The 17734-nt window shown below is 54.7% G+C and overlaps 1 protein-coding gene across 1 annotated transcript in view; it reads right to left on the minus strand.

Moving 5' to 3' along the window:
* Window positions 1–17734, minus strand: part of ARHGAP10 (Rho GTPase activating protein 10) — a 217318-nt gene that overhangs the window by 112468 nt on the left and 87116 nt on the right. The window contains 1 exon segment of the mRNA XM_055144565.1: window positions 17029–17123. Within this exon segment, the coding sequence (XP_055000540.1) occupies window positions 17029–17123 (95 nt within the window).

Genomic DNA, 17734 nt, shown 5'->3' on the forward strand with positions numbered 1-17734 from the left:
CGAAGTGGACCACACTCAGGACGGGGGGAGGGGAACAGACCAGCAACTCCCCCAGCCCCCCCTCACGAGCAGCACTGGGCGCGTGTGCTCCTGCTCTCACGCTGGCCTGGGGTGGGCCCCCAACCCCGGCAGGACGGATGAGGGTCAGGCCCCTGTGACCGCGCGGGCACAGCCGCCTCCTACAGCAGGGGCAGGCCGGGCCCGAGGCCAGAGGCACCCGAGCTGAGCCCTGGTCGGTGACACGTCCCGGGCTCGGGGCCCAGCAAGTGCGCGTCTGTCGGTGTCTGGGACCCGGGAGGCGCCTCCCCCCCACCACCAAGAGGAAAAGAGGTGGAGATGGAAACCCCCAGTTCATGTTCCATTTGCGTGAGTCTGTCAAGAGCTTAGGTCAGGGGCTGGAGTGATAGCACAGTGGGTAGGGCGTTTGCCTTGCACGTGACCGACCCGGGTTCAATTCCCAGCATCCCACATGGTCCCCCAAGCACCACCAGGAGTAATTGCAGAGCCAGGAGTGACCCCTGTGCATCGCCAGGTGTGACCCAAAAAGACAAAAAAAAAAGGGGGGGGCTTAAGTGAAAAAGTTCTTTTTTTTGACTTTTTTTCTTGAGGTGCTGTGGTTTGAGACACGGTTAATGACGGTTTCCCGTGTCCGTGATCCTATTTCTTCAGGTGCAGACGCTGCCGTGGAAGCAAACAAAAAGTCTCCACTGAGAAGTCCGCCAGGACTGCCCAGAAGGAGGAAGTGCGGCGCTGACCCAGAAAGGGAAGAACTCGAAGGGAAACAACGTGCCAGAGCGAACGTGGCACCTGGGTCCCCAGGAGAAACCACGGGGCACTGGGTCTGCAGCGAAGGGTCGGGCATCAGGGACAGAAACTCCCAAGTCTGCTGGACCGGAGGCCGCCCAGCTGTCTGCCCCGCCGCCTGCTTCCCAGAAGAACAAGATCCCGGCCACCTGTCTGCTGGGACCACCCGGCTTCCAGCACCCAGCGGGCAGCCGACCCACTTTGGGAGAACTGCTTGGCACCGGCCATGCCCACAGCCCACCCGGGCTGCCTGCCCAGCCAGGGTCAGAGGCCAGTCCTTGATCCACGTGCCCCCACCCCCTGCACGGGAAAGACCCGCAGGGAGGAACTTCCCTGTGAGTAAGCCGGCGGGAGCCACCGTGAGCACTGCAGAGGGAGCAGGCGAGCCCTGAACGGCTCCTCCTGCAGGTCGGACTGGGGTGAGCGAGGTTTTCCAGGAGGGTCGTGGCCGCCAGTTACTCCCCCTCCCCCAGAGGTAAGATCCACCTCTGGCCCCTCATGCGGAACTTTCACAGGGTAACCTGGATACCCCAACCACTTGAGGCCAACAGTGGGAGGCCCAGTGCACTCAACAGTCCCGAGAGAGAGAGACAGAGACAGAGGGAGAGACAGAGACAGAGGGAGAGACAAAGACAGAGGGAAAGACAGAGACAGAGACAGAAGGAGAGAGAGAGATAGAGGGAGAGACAGAGGGAGAGACAGAGACAGAAGGAGAGGGAGAGATAGAGGGAGAGACAGAGACAGAGGGAGAGACAGAGACAGAGGGACAGAGACAGAAGGAGAGACAGACAGAAGGAGAGACAGAGGGAGAGTGAGAGACAGAAGGAGAGGGAGAGATAGAGGGAGAGACAGAGACAGAGGGAGAGACAGAGACAGAGGGACAGAGACAGAAGGAGAGACAGACAGAAGGAGAGACAGAGGGAGAGTGAGAGACAGAGACAGAGGGAGAGAGAGAGACAGAGATAGAGGGAGAGACAGAGAGGGAGAGAAAGAGACAGAGGGAGAGGGAGACACAGAGACAGAGGGAGAGACAGAGACAGAGAGGGAGAGAAAGAGGGAGAGGAAGAGGGAGAGGGAGAGACAGAGGGAGACAGAGACAGAGGGAGAGGAGAGACAGAGACAGAGGGAGAGACAGAGACAGAGAAGGAGAGAAAGAGACAGAGGGAGAGACAGAGACAGAGGGAGAGACAGAGACAGAGGGAGAGACAGAGAAGTAAAGCCCCGCCATAGAGGCAGGCAGGGGGTGGGGTAGGGGTGGTGGAGGGAGCCTGGGGACACGGGTGCTGGGACAGGTACTCTGGTGGAGAGACGGGTGTTGGAGCACTGTGCAACTGAAACCCAATCACGAACAGCTTTGTAAGGGTCAATCTCACAGTGATTCAGTAAAACAAATAAAATAAAATAAATAATAAAAAACGAAGGAAACGCCCAGGTGGCTGTGGGAGCAAGAGACGACAGGCCCAGCCTCAGAGCAGCAGTGATGCAGGCCACGAGCTCGCACCCTGGCTGGGCACTCGGGCGCCACACTACTACACAGGGCACCGAGCTGGGGGGGAGCAGAGACCACCGCCCACCCGGTCCCCCGAGGCCTCCCAGCAGCGCCCCGGGGGAAACAGCGCAGACCCCGTCCGGGGAGGCGGACAAGGACAGAGACCCTGAGCCAGGAACGTCGAGGCTGAGTCGGGACCTGGAAGAGACGGTGGCAGGGACAGCCGGGCAGGGAGGGAAACCCGCCCCCTCGGAGCCAGACAGGGAAGCCAAAGGGGCATCAGGACACGCAGATCCCAGGGGTGACGGCACCAGCCTGGCACGCAGCCTGGCACGTAGCCGACCCAGGTTTGAGTCCCCAGCACCACTGAGGGTTCCCGGAACACCGCCAGGAGTGATCCTGGGCACAGTCAGGAGCAGCCCTGAGCTCGGCAAGCTGCGGGTCCTGCCAGGGAGGGACCCCGGTGCCCTGAGGATAAGGGGGCACGACTCGGGCTCACCTCCAGAGGCTGCTCAGGGAGCACTTATCTGTGGCTTGAAGGATAAACCAGCTTTCACTGCCACCTCAGGCCGCCCAGTGCCAGGAGAGGGGGCTAAGAGTTACTGCAGGTGGAGCTGGGGACTCTCCCAAATCCCCTGCCCTGCCACAAACAGAGGGGACAGATGCAAAGAATGGCTGTTTCCACAGTACCCAGAATCTGGAAACAACCCAAGTGCCCGAGAACAGGCAACTGGTTCAAGAAAATTGGTACATCTACACAACGGAATACTATACAGCTGTTAAGAGAGATGAAGTCATGAAATTTGCATGTAAGTGGATGGATATGGAGAGTATCATGCTAAGTGAAATGAGTCAGAAAGAGAGGGGCAGACATAGAAGGACTGCACTCATTTGTGGAGTATAGAATAACATAATATGAAACTGACACCCAAGGACAGTAGAGACAAGGGCCAGGAATATTTCCCCATAATTGGAAGTCTGCCTCATGAGCTGGGGGAGAAGGCAGCTGGGATAGAGAAGGGATCATTAAGTCAATGATGGTTGGAGGGATCGTTCGGGATGGGAGATGTGTGCTGAAAGTAGATAAAGGACCAAACATGATGGCCTCTTGGTATCTGTACTGCAAACCATAATGCTCAAAAGTATTACCTCTCAGAGAGCCCAGCAAGCTACCGAGAGTATCCCGCCCGCACAGGCAGAGCCTGGCAAGCTACCCGTGGCGTATTCTATATGCCAAAAACAGTAACAATAGGTCTCATTCCCCTGACCCTGAAAGAGCCTCCAATCGTTGGGAAAGATGAGTAAGGAGAGGCTGCTAAAATCTCAGGGCTGGAAGGAATAGAGATGTTACTGGTGCCTACTCGAGTAAATCAACGAACAACGGGATGACATTGATACAGTGCTCAAAAGTAGAGAGAGAATAGGGGGGAAACCGTCTGCCATGGAGGCAGGGGGAGGGTTGGGATGGGGGAGGGATACCGGGGACACTGGTGTTGGAAAATGTGCACTGGTGGAGGGATGGGTGTTCGATCATTGAATGAAACTCAAAACACGGAAGCTTTGTAACTGTACATCATGGTGACTCAATAAAAAATAAAGGAAAAAAAAAAAAGAAACACGGCTGTTTCTGAGAACTAGAAACCCAAGGGGGGAAAAAAAACCAGTGTTGAAACCCAGACTTTAGAGTTATGAAATGGAATCACAGCTACTGAGTGGCAGGGGAGGGCGACGGCTGCCAAGCTGCAGGAGAAACAGTCCGGTGACGTCTGGATAAAAGCCCCAGGTGGCATCAGCGCTCAGGTACCACCATGCACCCTGCCTGGGAGCACAGTGACTCAGCCCCAAGCACCGAGAGAACTGAGCCGCCGGCTGGCTGGGCTGGAGGGAGGGAGGCGCAGCACAGACGGAGGCCGAGTCTATTCCTGCTCGCACCGTGACGAAGAACAACAAGGCAACTCAAAACAGTCGCGCTTGTGAGAACGAATTCATCCCCCGCCCCCCCCCACCCCGTGCCCTCTCCACGCTGCCAACCCTGGCTGAGAGGGCGCGTCACTCACGGTTACGTAAGGCCAGGCTCCCGCCCCATCCCGAGCACTGCTCCGAGAGCCCCTACTTACTGAGCCGGCCTCTCCCGTGCACAGCGCAGCGGCAGTTCACAGACTTATTAACGGGGTTTTAAACATGAACTATCTCAGCACCACCCACCTACGGGTCCGCCACCAACCGCTAGGAAATCCTTAAGCAAAAACGACATTTCGGGGGTGGAGGGGAAAGAGACACATTTTGTTTGTCCTGGGGGGGGCCCCCGTGGCAGGTCACCTCCTAACGAGCTGCAGGGCACCCTGTGGGATGGCAGGGAGCCAGCCTGGGTCAGCCATGCGCCGGGCACGTGTCCCACCCGCTGTGCCCTCACTCCAGCCCCAGGAGACACATCTGAGCTTTGAAAGAAGCGCAGCGTTAAATGAAGCTGCCGGCCGCCTTCGGTGCCGGAGACGGGGATGTTTCAGTCTCCGCCTTAAATAGGGCAGCACGGGGGTGACGGGGAAGGGGCAGGACAGCTCCCCCAGCCAGGAGCCCGCGGGAAGGCTCTCGGAGCACGGAGCTTCCCTTCATGCCGACGCTCACGTGGCGCTAGTGATGCTACAGGAGCGAGAACCAGAGTGGAAAGAGTTGGCGGTTCTCGGGCTGGTATTGCGGCCTCTCCTCCCCCCCGGCCCGGCTGCTAATGCCGTTTTTCTCTCCTTCCCCGAATAATGCACTTCGTCCGCACCCAGGACTTGTGGGGGGGGGGGGGCGGGAGACTCGCTCAGCTGTGGAAAGCACGGAGAGGAGAAGCGGGCTTTTGGGGGGAAATCAGGCACAACAGTATCATCTTCACCAAGGACAAAAATAAAGCAGGTGAGGGGGCTGGAATGATAGCACAGCAGGTAGGGCTTTTGCCTTGCACACAGCTGACCCGGGTTCAATTCCCAGCATCCCATATGGTCCCCAGAGCACTGCCAGGAGTGATTCCTGAGTGCAGAACCAGGAATAATCCTGTGCATAGCCAGGTGTGACCAAAAAAGCAAAAGTAACTAACTAAATAAATAAAGCAGGTGAACAAGAACAGCTTGCACTGAGTGGGTGTCTGCTCGTCCTTACGGCCCTGGCTGGGATGGGTACAGCTGAATGCTGACAGTGACGCTCTGACGGCTTAGCTTTGTCAAGTCCTGCCACCTCCGATTCAATCCCTTTCCACCCACTCAAAAAAAAAAAAAAAGCTCATTTCTCAGGACCATTTATACCCCAGGGCTATCGCAAGCCACAGAGCGTCTCTAGGTTCCATAACTGTCTTGATTCTCAACTCCCCACCGCATTTTATTTTTATCAACACAGGTTGATGTGTTTTCCTTCCGTCCTCCGTACGTGATCGATGGGTTTGTATGAGAATAGCCAAGAGGGGGGAGACACACGTGACCATGCGGAGCCGGCGGCTGAGTGAGGCGGCATGGGAACCGATGGCAGCGGAGAGAAACAGCCAGAGGCAGGGAACCAGGAAGAACAGCCGCGAAGAGCTTGGGAACGCTGCACCAAGGGGAAGGGCAAAAGCACACTGGCCCGCAGGAAGCCCTGCCCTGGACCTGACCCCCAACGGGGAAAGCAGCACACACATCACTCTGAAACCTCACAGAAACGGGGGAGTCACGAACCACGTTCAGGAGAGTTGCGGGGGGGGGGGGGGCCGAAGGAGGGGGGCGGTCAACCCAAATCTACAGTCACATGCTTCAGAGACGCTCACGCAGGACCTCCCATTTTCCACTAAGACTGACGACGTCCGCCTACTCTCTCAGCGGATTGGAAAAGTCTCCCAGGGCGTGAAGGGGGTCCAGTGACTCAATGTGAGGACGTGAGGACCACCCAGGCCACCCAGAGCTCCCGACCTCCCTGGAACCTGCCAATCGGTGCCGCTTCCCCTTCTCAGCCCCCACCTGGTCTCGAAAGACTCAGCACAGGCTCTGGCCGGGAATTTCTCTGCTCCCTCCCGACTCCCAGCCCCACCCTGGTGGGTTTCCCCACTCGGCTCTGCGCGGCTGGTTGACCGTCATCTGTCTCGGGGACTCGACGTCACGTCACGACACTCCTGCAGGCTGGAGAGACGGTAGAGGGGTAAGACACCTGTCTTGCCTGCAGCCTATCAGGGTCCCGCCCTGCACCCCTGTGGGGTCTGCTGGCCCCAGCGCCCAGCACCACCTGAGCCCTATTGGGCGTGGACCCCCCAAATAATGAGACAAAAGGATGAAATTTAAACACTGAAAATTACGTTCCTGAGGCTAGAGCAATAGTACCGTGGGGCAGGGCATTTGCCTTGCACACACCTGACCTGGGTTCGATCAGTGGCATCCCCAATAGTCCCCCGAGCACCGCCAGGAGTAATTCCTGAGAGCAGAGACAGGAGTAAGCCCTGAACATTGCCAGGTGTGGCCCCGAAACAAAAACAAAACAATTCAGTTCCTTCGCAATGTCATCAGCATCCTTTGCCATCAACAGCCTCTGTAGAGAAATAAAAATCCTAGAGGTGCAGGTGAGACTAACGCCAAACGGTCTCACACGATGCTCTGGGAATCCCAGGAGGCGGCAGAAGAGAAAGAAAGAGGCTTAAAACAAAACTGAAGCATCAAAGACACTGTCACTGTCATCCCGTTGCTCATCGATTCGTTCGAGCGGGCACCAATAACGTCTCTCATTGTGAGACTTATTGTTACTGTCTTTGGCATATGGAATACGCCACAGGGCGCTTGCCAGGCTCTGCCAGGTGGGCGCGATACTCTCGGTAGCTGGGCGGGCTCTCCGAGAGGGGCGAAGGAATCGAACACAGGGTCGGCCGCGTGAAAGACGAACGCCCAACCGCTGTGCTATCGCTCCAGCCCCATCAAAGATAAAGATTTTGTTTTTTTCTTTTTTTGGGGGGGTACTATTTATACTCCCAAGTCACAGAGCATCTCTAGGTTCCATAACTGTCTTTATTTTCAACCCCCCACTGCATTTTATTTTTTGGGGGGGAGGAGGGGGTGCCATGCCCGGCGATGCTCAGGGGTTACTCCTGGCTCTGCACTCAGGAATCGTTCCTAGCAGTGCTCAGGGGACCATATAGGATGTCGGGGCGCGAACCCCAGTTGACTGCGAGCAAGGCAAGTACCTTCTCTCTGGGCTATCGCACCACCGGCCCCAAAATTTTCTAATACTGGTAAGAAGTATCAACCCAGAGCCAGAGAGACAGTACAGGGGCAGGGCAATGCCTTGCATGTGGCAGACCCAAATTCAATCCCCGGAACCACTTATGGTCCCCTGAGCACCACTGGGTGTGGCCCAAAACAAGCAAAAAAAAGTAATAACCCTCATAGCCAAAAAAATGAATGACTCCGGAGCTAGACTAAAGCAAAGAAAACCACAGCTAACGTTATCATAAAAAAAGAAAAAAAAAAGGTGAGGGGGCGGGGGAGAACCATCCCAAATGCAGCCGAAAAACAGTTTACAGTGGACGCAAAGAAGATGAATGGCTTGTCAGGGGTGGGGAGTGAAACCCACAGGAAATGGAACTCCCTTTTGGAGATGCTGGGGGGGAACCTGTCACATTTAGAGTTTCCATCCATAAAAACACGCAGACAAGATTAAGACACCTCTGGACAGTGAAAGCATGACAGTGTGCTCCTCCAGCAGGCTGCCTTATGAGAAATGCCCGAATTACATTCGCCTAAGGAAGGTGAGAAATGGCACAAGATAAAAAACTCAGCCCTGTACAAAAGGAAATCAGAATGGAGAAACATACTGTGAGGCCCAAAAGAGAAGTTCGAGACCATCAATGCGTGCTCTTACATAAGCATCTGTGTCGGTGACCCATTGCATGTCTTTAAAAGTTATGACTGAGGCGAGAGAGAGGGGACAACGGGTAGGGCAGTGGCGTCACACACGGCCAACCGGGGTTCCACTGCGGCCCCCTGAGCCGGGCCAGGAGTGATCCCTAAGCACAGAGCCTGGCGGAAGCCCCGAGCAGTTTGGGGAGTGCCCAGGAAACAAAACGAATAACTAAAAGATTACGATTCCTACTATCTGTAGGATTAAAATAGAGAATAAATATATTTTAAATATATAATAACAAGGGCAAAGGCAGCAAATTGGTACGAACTAGAGGTTCACTGTGGAAGAGTCTGGAAAGAAGGTAGATTCTATAATCGTCTAAAACGCAAGTTACTGAGCCCAGGCCGAGAGGCTGAGGCATGGATGGTCCCTCGGAGAAAACTCCAGAGATGCAGGTGCCATGGGTCCAGAGAAAGGAAAGGCTGGCTGTCAGGGGGGGCACGTGCTCGCGCGCGCGCACACACACACACACACACACACACACACACACAGGGTTGAGCAAGTCTGAGGCTGGGGGCGGTGGGGGAGCACTGATGCTAATCACCTATTTTTCCAGCCATGTGTGGTCACCCAAACAAGACGTTTATGACTATCACCACCTCGTACCTTCTTTTTTTTAATGTATTTTATGGAAACATTTTAAACTATTTTGAGCATAAAAAATTGAGCATAAAATGCAAGATGTACTCTTCTAGACATGTATTTTGAAATATGCCAAAGAGAGACAGAACTGGGCCGGGGCCGTGGCTCTGTGGCAGAGCAGACACCTGCAGATGCCCGCCTCCCGGGGGCAACGCCCCGGGCCTGGGCCCCGTACTGCGTGGCACAACTTCCCACCCCATCCCTGGCATGGCCACACGAGCCCCCGAGCACGCCCAAGCCAGCACCACCAGGAGAAGCCCCCATTGTAACTTCCCTGAAAGAGGCCTAATAGAAATCAACGGAGGCGGCGGTGAAGAACATACTGCGAAAATACTTAACTCACCGGGTTTAAAAACAAGGGGGGGAGGTGGAGGTAGCACAGGAGAAACAAAGAGCAGAGAGGACCAAAGGCAGTGCGTGACTTTTATACATCAAACCATAAGCATTACCAGTATTAAATTAACTTAAAAAATATATATATATTTTTTTGACAGTAAAAGAAAAGCAGTGTAGCTTTTTTTTTCTTATTTCTTTTTTGCTTTTTGGGTTACATCCAGCAATGCACAAGGGTTGCTCCTGGCTCTGCACTCAGGAATCACCCCTGGTGGTGCTCAGGGGACCATATGGGATGCTGGGAATCGAACCCGGGTCAGCCGAGTGCAAGGGAAACACCCTCCCCGCTGTGCTACCGCTCCAGCCCACAGTGTAGCATTTGACGATCCTGCTTTTAGGTGACTCCAAGCCACCAGGACACAGGCCCCTCCCACTTCCTTAATCTCCTCAGCTCCTCTGCTGAAGAACGTGGCTTTCACGGCGACAGGCTGCTTCCGGGGCTTCCCCTTCCCGAGAACTTCGTAGCAGCCCGATGGCACCACGTCAACGGCAGGAGCTGCTCCAGTCTTGTTCTGGACAGCGCTAACCTGTGTCCGCTCACTGACCACGGTCCACGGTTGGTCAAGATTGACCGCTGGGCAGACGCTTTGATTCCTCCTGAAGTGACACTGCCTCATACCCACTGTCCCAAGGTCACCGGGATGGCTGACGGCACTTCACAGAAACCCAACGAGTTCTCAGATCGGTACCATCTTCTCACTCACCCCGGCTTAAGGGTCTCGGTCTACCTGGCACATGTCACTAACCCGGTGACCGACTATGCCCCGAGGGCCACGGCCAGTGAGTACGGTCAGCGGTGACTCTGAGGACTCCCAAACACCGAGGCGACGGGATACCTCAGCCTGACTCTAGTCTCGAGACCAGGACTAAATAAAACAAAACCACCTGTCGCTAACATTCTCAAAAAGAAAGGTATCAGCCCACTGTGGAGCCACGGCACTCACACCCATGTTAATGACACGGGTATTTAGGAAACAACAATTTCATAACTCTTTTTTTTTTGCTTTTTTTTTTTTTTTTTTTTTTTTGCTTTTTGGGTCACACCTGGCGATGCACAGGGGTTACTCCTGGCTCTGCACTCAGGAATTACCCTTGGCCGTGCTCAGGGGACCATATGGGATGCTGGGATTTGAACCCGGGTCGACCGCGTGCAAGGCAAACGCCCTACCCGCTATGCTATCGCTCCAGCCCCCCAATTTCATAACTCTTAAAAAAAAAAATTAAAAGGCGGCAGGGCCAGAGAGCTGCAGGGGCTAAGGTGCTTGTCTTGCAAACAGCTGACCCGCTGGGTCACAGTCGGATCCCCAGCACCCCCCAACCCCGGCCCCCAGAGCACCGCCTGAGCACCCAGTCAGGATTAACCCCCTGAGCACCACCAAGTGTGGCCATAAAACCTAAACAAACAACAAAAAAAAAGGGGGGGTGGCACACGCAACGCTGTATGTACCCCGCACCCTGAGCCGTCAGTGTCAAAGCACCCAAAAACCGTCTCGGGCCAGTTCCACCCTCCCACCCCCATACCGAGGCCCAGTGCAAAAGCCAGCGGCGTCGGGGACCCGCTTCGGGTGGGAAGAGGAGCAGGTACAAAGCGAGCCCCGGGCCCGGGTCTGAAATGTCAGACTGACGAGCAGAGCACGGGGTGCGGGCACAGGCGTGAGGGCATGTGTGGAGCCGGGGGTCACAGCTCAGTGTCGGGGGAGACGCTGAGCCCGGCAGCCACGCGGGCGCCCAAGTGGGTGGGTCACAAGCGAGCTATGGAGGCGCGCACGGGAGGGGCCTCCCTGTCACCCACGTCTCCCGGGGAAAGCGACTACCCCACAATCCCCCTCCAGTGAGAGGCGACCAGGTCCCGGCCGAGTGGGGTCCGTCCCAGTGGGGCTGGCGGGGACCCCTGGGTTTCAGCATCCCCGGGGGTCAGCACTGTACAGCGACAGTCTCTCGTTCCATCAAGCCTGCCTAGGGGGGGCGTCCAATGCAAGAGGTTAATACATTCAGACTGTCGTCCCATCACCAGTGCGTCGGAGAACATTTCATCATCCCCGCCATCAACATATTTAGTTATCATTTATAACCTATAAAAGTCTAGCCAACGGGAAATAACCATCCTTTTCGGTTTTTTTTTCCCTTGTCAGGCAGCGTGGCGATTACCAAACAGGCGTGAACTCGGTGGCGCGGGGCAAGGGGGAAAAAGAAAAGTTATGTAACAAACAGCGGGACTTAATATCTCTATATTCTTAGCAGTGGAGAACTATCAAATGCCTCCTTGGCAATAGGACTGCTTTCCTTTTTTGGGGGAAACCCCAACAACGGTAGTGAGTTGTGTGTTGAAACATGGAATGTAATCGAGATAAGGCATAAACGAAGTGGAACTTATCATGTACAAGGGTGGGGACTGGGGAGGTGGGAGGGGGTGGCAGGTATACTGGGGGGGTTGGTGATGGGAGATGGGCACTGGTAAAGGGAAGGGTGTTTGAGAATTGTATAACCGACATAATCCTGAGAACTATGTAACCCTCCACATGGTGATTCAATAAAATTATTTAAAAAAAAAAAAAAAAAAAGTCTAGCCAACAGCACACACTTGCTACTCCAGCCTCTCGTCAATTTTGCGTGTTTGTTTTTGTTTTTGTTTTGGGGCCACACACCCCGCAGCACCTCACCCCCCAATGCTCAGGGGTTATTCCTGGCTCTACACTCGGGAATCACTCCTGGAGGTGCTCAGGGGAGCATAGGGGATGTCAGGGATCAAACCCAGGTCAGCTGCATGCAAAGCAAATGCCCTGCCCACTGGACTATAGCTTTGGCCCCTCTCAGTGACTTCTGTCTCTTTTTCCGTCGGCTCTATCCCAGATGTTCCCGACAGGGCTGGGCCACACAGAGCCTGCCTCGGCCCTGACCCCTGACCTGTCTGTCCTCCAGCAGCAGACAGACACCTGGCCTGGCGTCTCCCGAGTCACCTGCCCCTACACACACACACTTTCAAGCAGATCGAGGTTTGTCCTCCTCTTGCCTGGAGTAGCAGCATCGTTTCAGGCTTGGTTGGTGACATCTGTGCTTGCCTCTGAGAACCGCATAAACCATGCAGTGATTCCATTTTCAATCTCCGCCACCAGGGCCGTGAGCTGCAGCTCCTCCGAAGCCTCGCCAACCGTACACTGTCTGACTTTATTCCCAGTGGCCCTGAGGGGCCTCTTACAGTCTGGGCTGGCATTTCCCCAGGGGCTCAGGGTTTGAAGAAGCCTCTTTCCGTGGGACTGGCCCCCTAAGGTTATGTCCGCTGAAGGGACGGCATCAGCCAGACCACTTGCCTATCTTTTAACGAGGTGTCTGTGTTTTTATGGTTTAACTGAAAGAATTCTTTATGGGTTCAGGAGAAAAGGCCCCAGTGAGACTTTGCTTCCATTCATTTCTTCACTGGGGGAGGGGGACAGTCACACCCAACAGTGGTCAGGGGTTCCTCCTAGTGGTGCTTGGGGGACCCTATATGGTGCCAGGGATCAAACCCGGTCAGCCACATGGGATGCAAGCGCCTCCACCCCTGCACTAGCTCTCCAGCCCCTGGATATCACTCCCAAATGCCGCCTCAAGTCACCTTCCAGTGAAACGGAAGAAGACAAAAGCACGGGACGCTCCGCCCAACGGCAACGCAGCACTGGGACACTCGGACCCTGACCCAAGCAGGTCACGGCGCCCGTCAACACGCGGAAGCCAGGAGACAAGGGACCGTCACTCCCAGCCTTGACCACATCTCCACGGAACCAGAACCGCCCACTGAGACCCACGGAAGGCCAGCAAAGCTCTTGGGTGCAACTTCTAGGGACAGCTCCTCGATAGTGGCACCTGGGAAAAGGGGCAGCACGTGGGCCCGAGGGGGCAGGGGAAGGCCAGTACCACCCAGAGACAACAGGCCCGAGAGCCCAGTACTGACCCTGGTCTGACCTCTCCCAGCCTCCCAAGCAGAAGCAAAAAGAAAACTGGAGAAGCATCCTGAGTCGACCCGTATCTGGTGAACTACCAGGGGAAACCACTCACCGACAGCCGCACCCCCTGCCAGAACAATCGCAAACACAGTTACAATCCCTGTTTACCAACACAAGGAATAAAAGCAGCCAAATAAGGAGACACACGTGAACATACACGGTGAGCTGGGAGAGAACCAGAGAGTTCCCCGATGGGGATCCTGGACACACATCCCCACGGAGGGTGGGTCTGGCAGAAAACTCGGGAATGCAGAGGTCCGATGGGTGACCCAGAAGGAAAGGAGACAGCCGGATGACAGCATCTGGCCGAGTCTAATTTCAGTTGTGTCACTTCCACGCAGGATTCAATTTCATCTCACCCGGGAGAGTCTGGCGGTGCTCAGGCTTCGTGGAACACTGGACGGTACTTTGGGACAAGCAAGCTCAGACCAGGATTCCCACATAGCATGAAATTCAAAATTGAACACACGAGGTCCTGGACTCTTGCTCTACCCAGCCCAGGGCTCCAGGCCTTAGGGAATTTCTTTCTTTTTTTTAATCATTTTTTTTTCATTATTGAATCACCGTGAGATATCGTTACAAAGTTTTCATGTTTGAGTTTCAATCATACAATGATCAAACACCCCATCCCTCCACCAGTGCACATTCCTCACCACGAATGTCCCCAGTATCCCCCCTTTTCCAGCCCTCCCCCTGCCTCCATGGCAGACAATTTCTCCCATACGCTCTCTCTATATACTTTTGGGCACTACGGTTAGCAATAAAGATCTGAGAGGCCATCATGTTTGGTCCTTTATCTGCTTTCAGCACACATCTCCCATCCCGAACAATCCCTCCAGCCATCCTTGTCTTAGTCTTAGTGATCCCTTCTCTATCCCAGCTGCCTTCTCCCCCAGCTCATGAGGCAGGCTTCCGACTATGGGGCAATATTCCTGCCCCGTGTGTCTACTGTCCTTGGGTGTTAGTCTCATATTATATTTTTTTTTCTTTCTGCGTCACACCTAGCAATGCACAGGGGTCACTCCTGGCTCATGCACTCAGGAATCACCCTTGGCGGTGCTCAGGGGACCATATGGGATGCTGGGATTTGAACCCGGGTCGGCTGCGTGCAAGGCAAACGCCCTACCTGCTGTGCTATTGCTCCAGCCCCATATTATCTTATTTTATATTCCACAAATGAGTGCAGCGGCCCTAGGGAATTTCTAGCCTGACTGGTAGGAAACCAAGGATGCCTCGTTCTTCCCAGCAATGTACCCAGCCAGGAATCCAGGGGAGAAGACATTCCCATCTCACTCAAGCTCCAGAAAACTGCCTTCAAGCCCTGTTAGGATGCCCAGAGAACACTCGCCACTCCAGATTTCCCTCCAAAGACAGGGGCCAACAACAGTTCCCAGGACGGGGGAGTAAAGAGAGGCAGAAACCCCAAACACCACCCGTCGGTGGCATTGAGCCTGAATCCTGTTTCCCTGTTCTGAAAGGAGCAAATCAAACAAAGACCCCAGAAGTCTCTGGTTCAACAGAAAGACCATAGGACCCCAAAGACATGAATGAAGGGAACGCCTCTATGAAGAAAGCGTGTTTCCAAGTTCACCCGGAAACTTTAGAATGAGCCATGCAATCATCATGGATCACTTCTGCTTTCTAAAAAGCAAATGACACACACTTAGCATTTATATGATACAGTGGAGTTGTTTTATGCGTTATCTACGTGAAAGCTTACATGCCTCTCATACGGAATTATACCTTGTTTTCCTCCAAGAATTCCTAGAAATTTCACAAAATGCAATTAATAGCTCTCACCTCCGCGCTGCTTCAAACACGGCCCCGCACCCAGACATCAGGATGTGCGTTAGCGCAGCGCAGAGAAGAGGGGGGGGAGCCCCGGAAGCGTGGGCGCTGCCCGCACGCGGGAAGGCGGGGCCTCGGGCCGGGCTGTGGCTGGGGTGGCAGGCGAGGACCCCGGGCCAACGAGGCACTGGGAAGGAATCCGCAGTGCCGAAAGGAAGCGGGGAGGGAGAAGCAGCAGGTCCCTCGGCTGCACTGCCCTGGGCTGTGAGGCGCCTGTGACCCGGGACCGGCCAGCACAGACCAGGGCTGGGAACTGGGCCTCGGACACAGCTGCCAGGACGCCAGTGACGCCCTTGGCAACTGCCCCCCGACAGGGGGCGCTGCAGGCAAAGGTGGGCTTGGAGGAGGAGAGAAGGGAGGCACGGGGGGCCTGGGGCGCACAGTGGAAGGTCAGCTGCTGCCAAGCAAGGGGGGAGGGCGGCGGTGCTCGGGGATCACTCCTGGACGGGCTGGGGAGGAGGGGTGGGGCCCCCAGCCATGCTCTGGGAACCACACTGCCAGGCGGAGACTGTCCCGTCCTTCTGCGCTACCTCCCCAGCCCCAGAGCCTTACTATTATTATTATTATTATTATTACTATTGTTATTGTTATTATTATTTAACCATTAAACTCACATGGCAGAAAAGAACTGGATTTTGCATTTTGAGTTTTGGTGTTGGGGCCACACCCAGCCATGCTCAGGGGTGACTCCTGGCTCAGCACTCAAGGAAGCACTCGGGGGACCATATGGGATGCTGGGGATCGAACCCGGGTTGCATGCACGCAAGGCAAACACCCTCCCCACTGCACTCCAGCCCTGGATTTTTTTTTTCCTTTTAATTGAATCACTGTGAAACAGACCCCTACAAAGATGTCCATAGCCGGGTTTCAGTCATCCAGTGTTCCAACACCCATCCCTCCGCCAGTGTACATCTCCCAGCACCAGTGTCCCTCCCTCCCTCCCTCTCTCTCTCTCTCTCTCTCTCTCTCTCTCTCTCTCTCTCTCTCTCTCTCTCTCTCTCTTTCTCTCTCTCTCTCCCTCCCTTCCTCCCTCCCTCTCTCCCTCCCCCACTTTTTGGGGGGCATTGTGGTTTGCAATACAGATACTGAAAGGTTATCCGGTATGTCCCTTTACCTACTTTTTACCTCAGATCCTGTCCAGCGTGATCATTCCCAGCTACTATTGTCACGCTGGTCCCTTCTCTATCTTACCTACCCTCCGCCCACACACACTTGTTGATTCCAACCACTGACCAGCCTCCTAGCCCGTCTTCCCTGGGCATGGATATTACTCGCCTACCTGGATTTTGAATAATGAGTTTCCCTGTGGACCTGCATCCAAATACCCTGAAATCCCCCCCACAAGAACAACTCTGGCCTGAGAGAGACACCAGCCACCCTGTTCCACCTCGGCCCACAATTCCTCAAGGCCACTCGTACCCGGAAGTGCTCCCAGGTTATTTTTTTAATTTTGTTATTGTGTCACGGTGGATTACCAAGTCACTCATGACTGAGTTTCGGGAGCAGAATGTCCCAGCACGTGTCCCTCCACCAGCGTCCCCCGTCTCCCTCCCACATCCCCGCTCGGTCTGCGGCAGGCACCTTTATCCCTGTTTCTTCCGGCTCTGTGGTTTACGGTACTGTTACTACAGCTACTGAGCGGGTGGCGCCCTTCCCTGTCTGGTGTCCCCACCCCCTGAGGCACACGCCGAGACACAGCACTTCCTGCTGCCTCCAGCATGTCACTCCCCTACGAAGTTTCTCTATATCCCGCACAGGAGGGAGACCGGTCAGGCTCTGTCCCTCTCCGAGTGCCCAAGAACAGAGGACGGGACAGAGAACCTCCAAGGTCACCTGCTAGGGGACACGGCCGGTTCAAATGACTGCAAACAGAATCAAGGCACAGTGACCACTCCACAGACCAAGAAGCCCCACCCCCCACACCTCCGCAATGGTCCACCCGCACCCCTGCCCCCTCCTCGAGTCCCACCAGCTCACCGGTCAGCAGCTTCGACGTCGAAGCAGAATCTCCTGTCGATGGAGTCCGCGTGCCTCTTGGTGCATTCCTTCAGGAAGAAGACCTCGCCGTCACCCTGCAAACAGGCACTTTCACACCCCAAGTCTCCACGGAGATCGGCACCCGTGAGTCTGTTCCCGTACTAAAGCATTCATTTTTCAGGGAGATGCAAATCAAAACAACATGAGGTGTCATCTTATACCATAGAGACCGGCACACACCAATAAGAACAAGAGCCACCAGGGCTGGTGCAGATGCGGTGATTCTCATTCACTGTTGGTCAGAATGCCGACTGGTCCAGCCTTTTTGGAAAACAATATGGACATTCCTCCAAAAACTAGAAATGGAGCTTCCATATGACCCAGCAATACCACTCCTGATATGACCCTACATATCCCAGAGATGCAAAAAAAAAAAAAGTAGAAATGACATCTGCACTTGTATGTTTATTGCAGCACTATTCACAATAGCCAGAATCTGGAAAAAAAATCCCGAGTGCCCAAGAACAGGTGACTGGTTAAAGAAACTCTGGTACATCTACACAATGGAATACTACGCAGCTGTATTCCTGAGATGAAATGAGCTGAGATGAAATCATGAAATTCACATATAAGTGAATAGACATGGAGAGTATCATGCTAAGTGAAATTAGTCAGAAAGAGGGACAGACATAGAATGACTGCACTC

Source organism: Sorex araneus, chromosome 7 (assembly GCF_027595985.1).
Source record: "Sorex araneus isolate mSorAra2 chromosome 7, mSorAra2.pri, whole genome shotgun sequence".
NCBI lineage: Eukaryota > Metazoa > Chordata > Mammalia > Eulipotyphla > Soricidae > Sorex > Sorex araneus.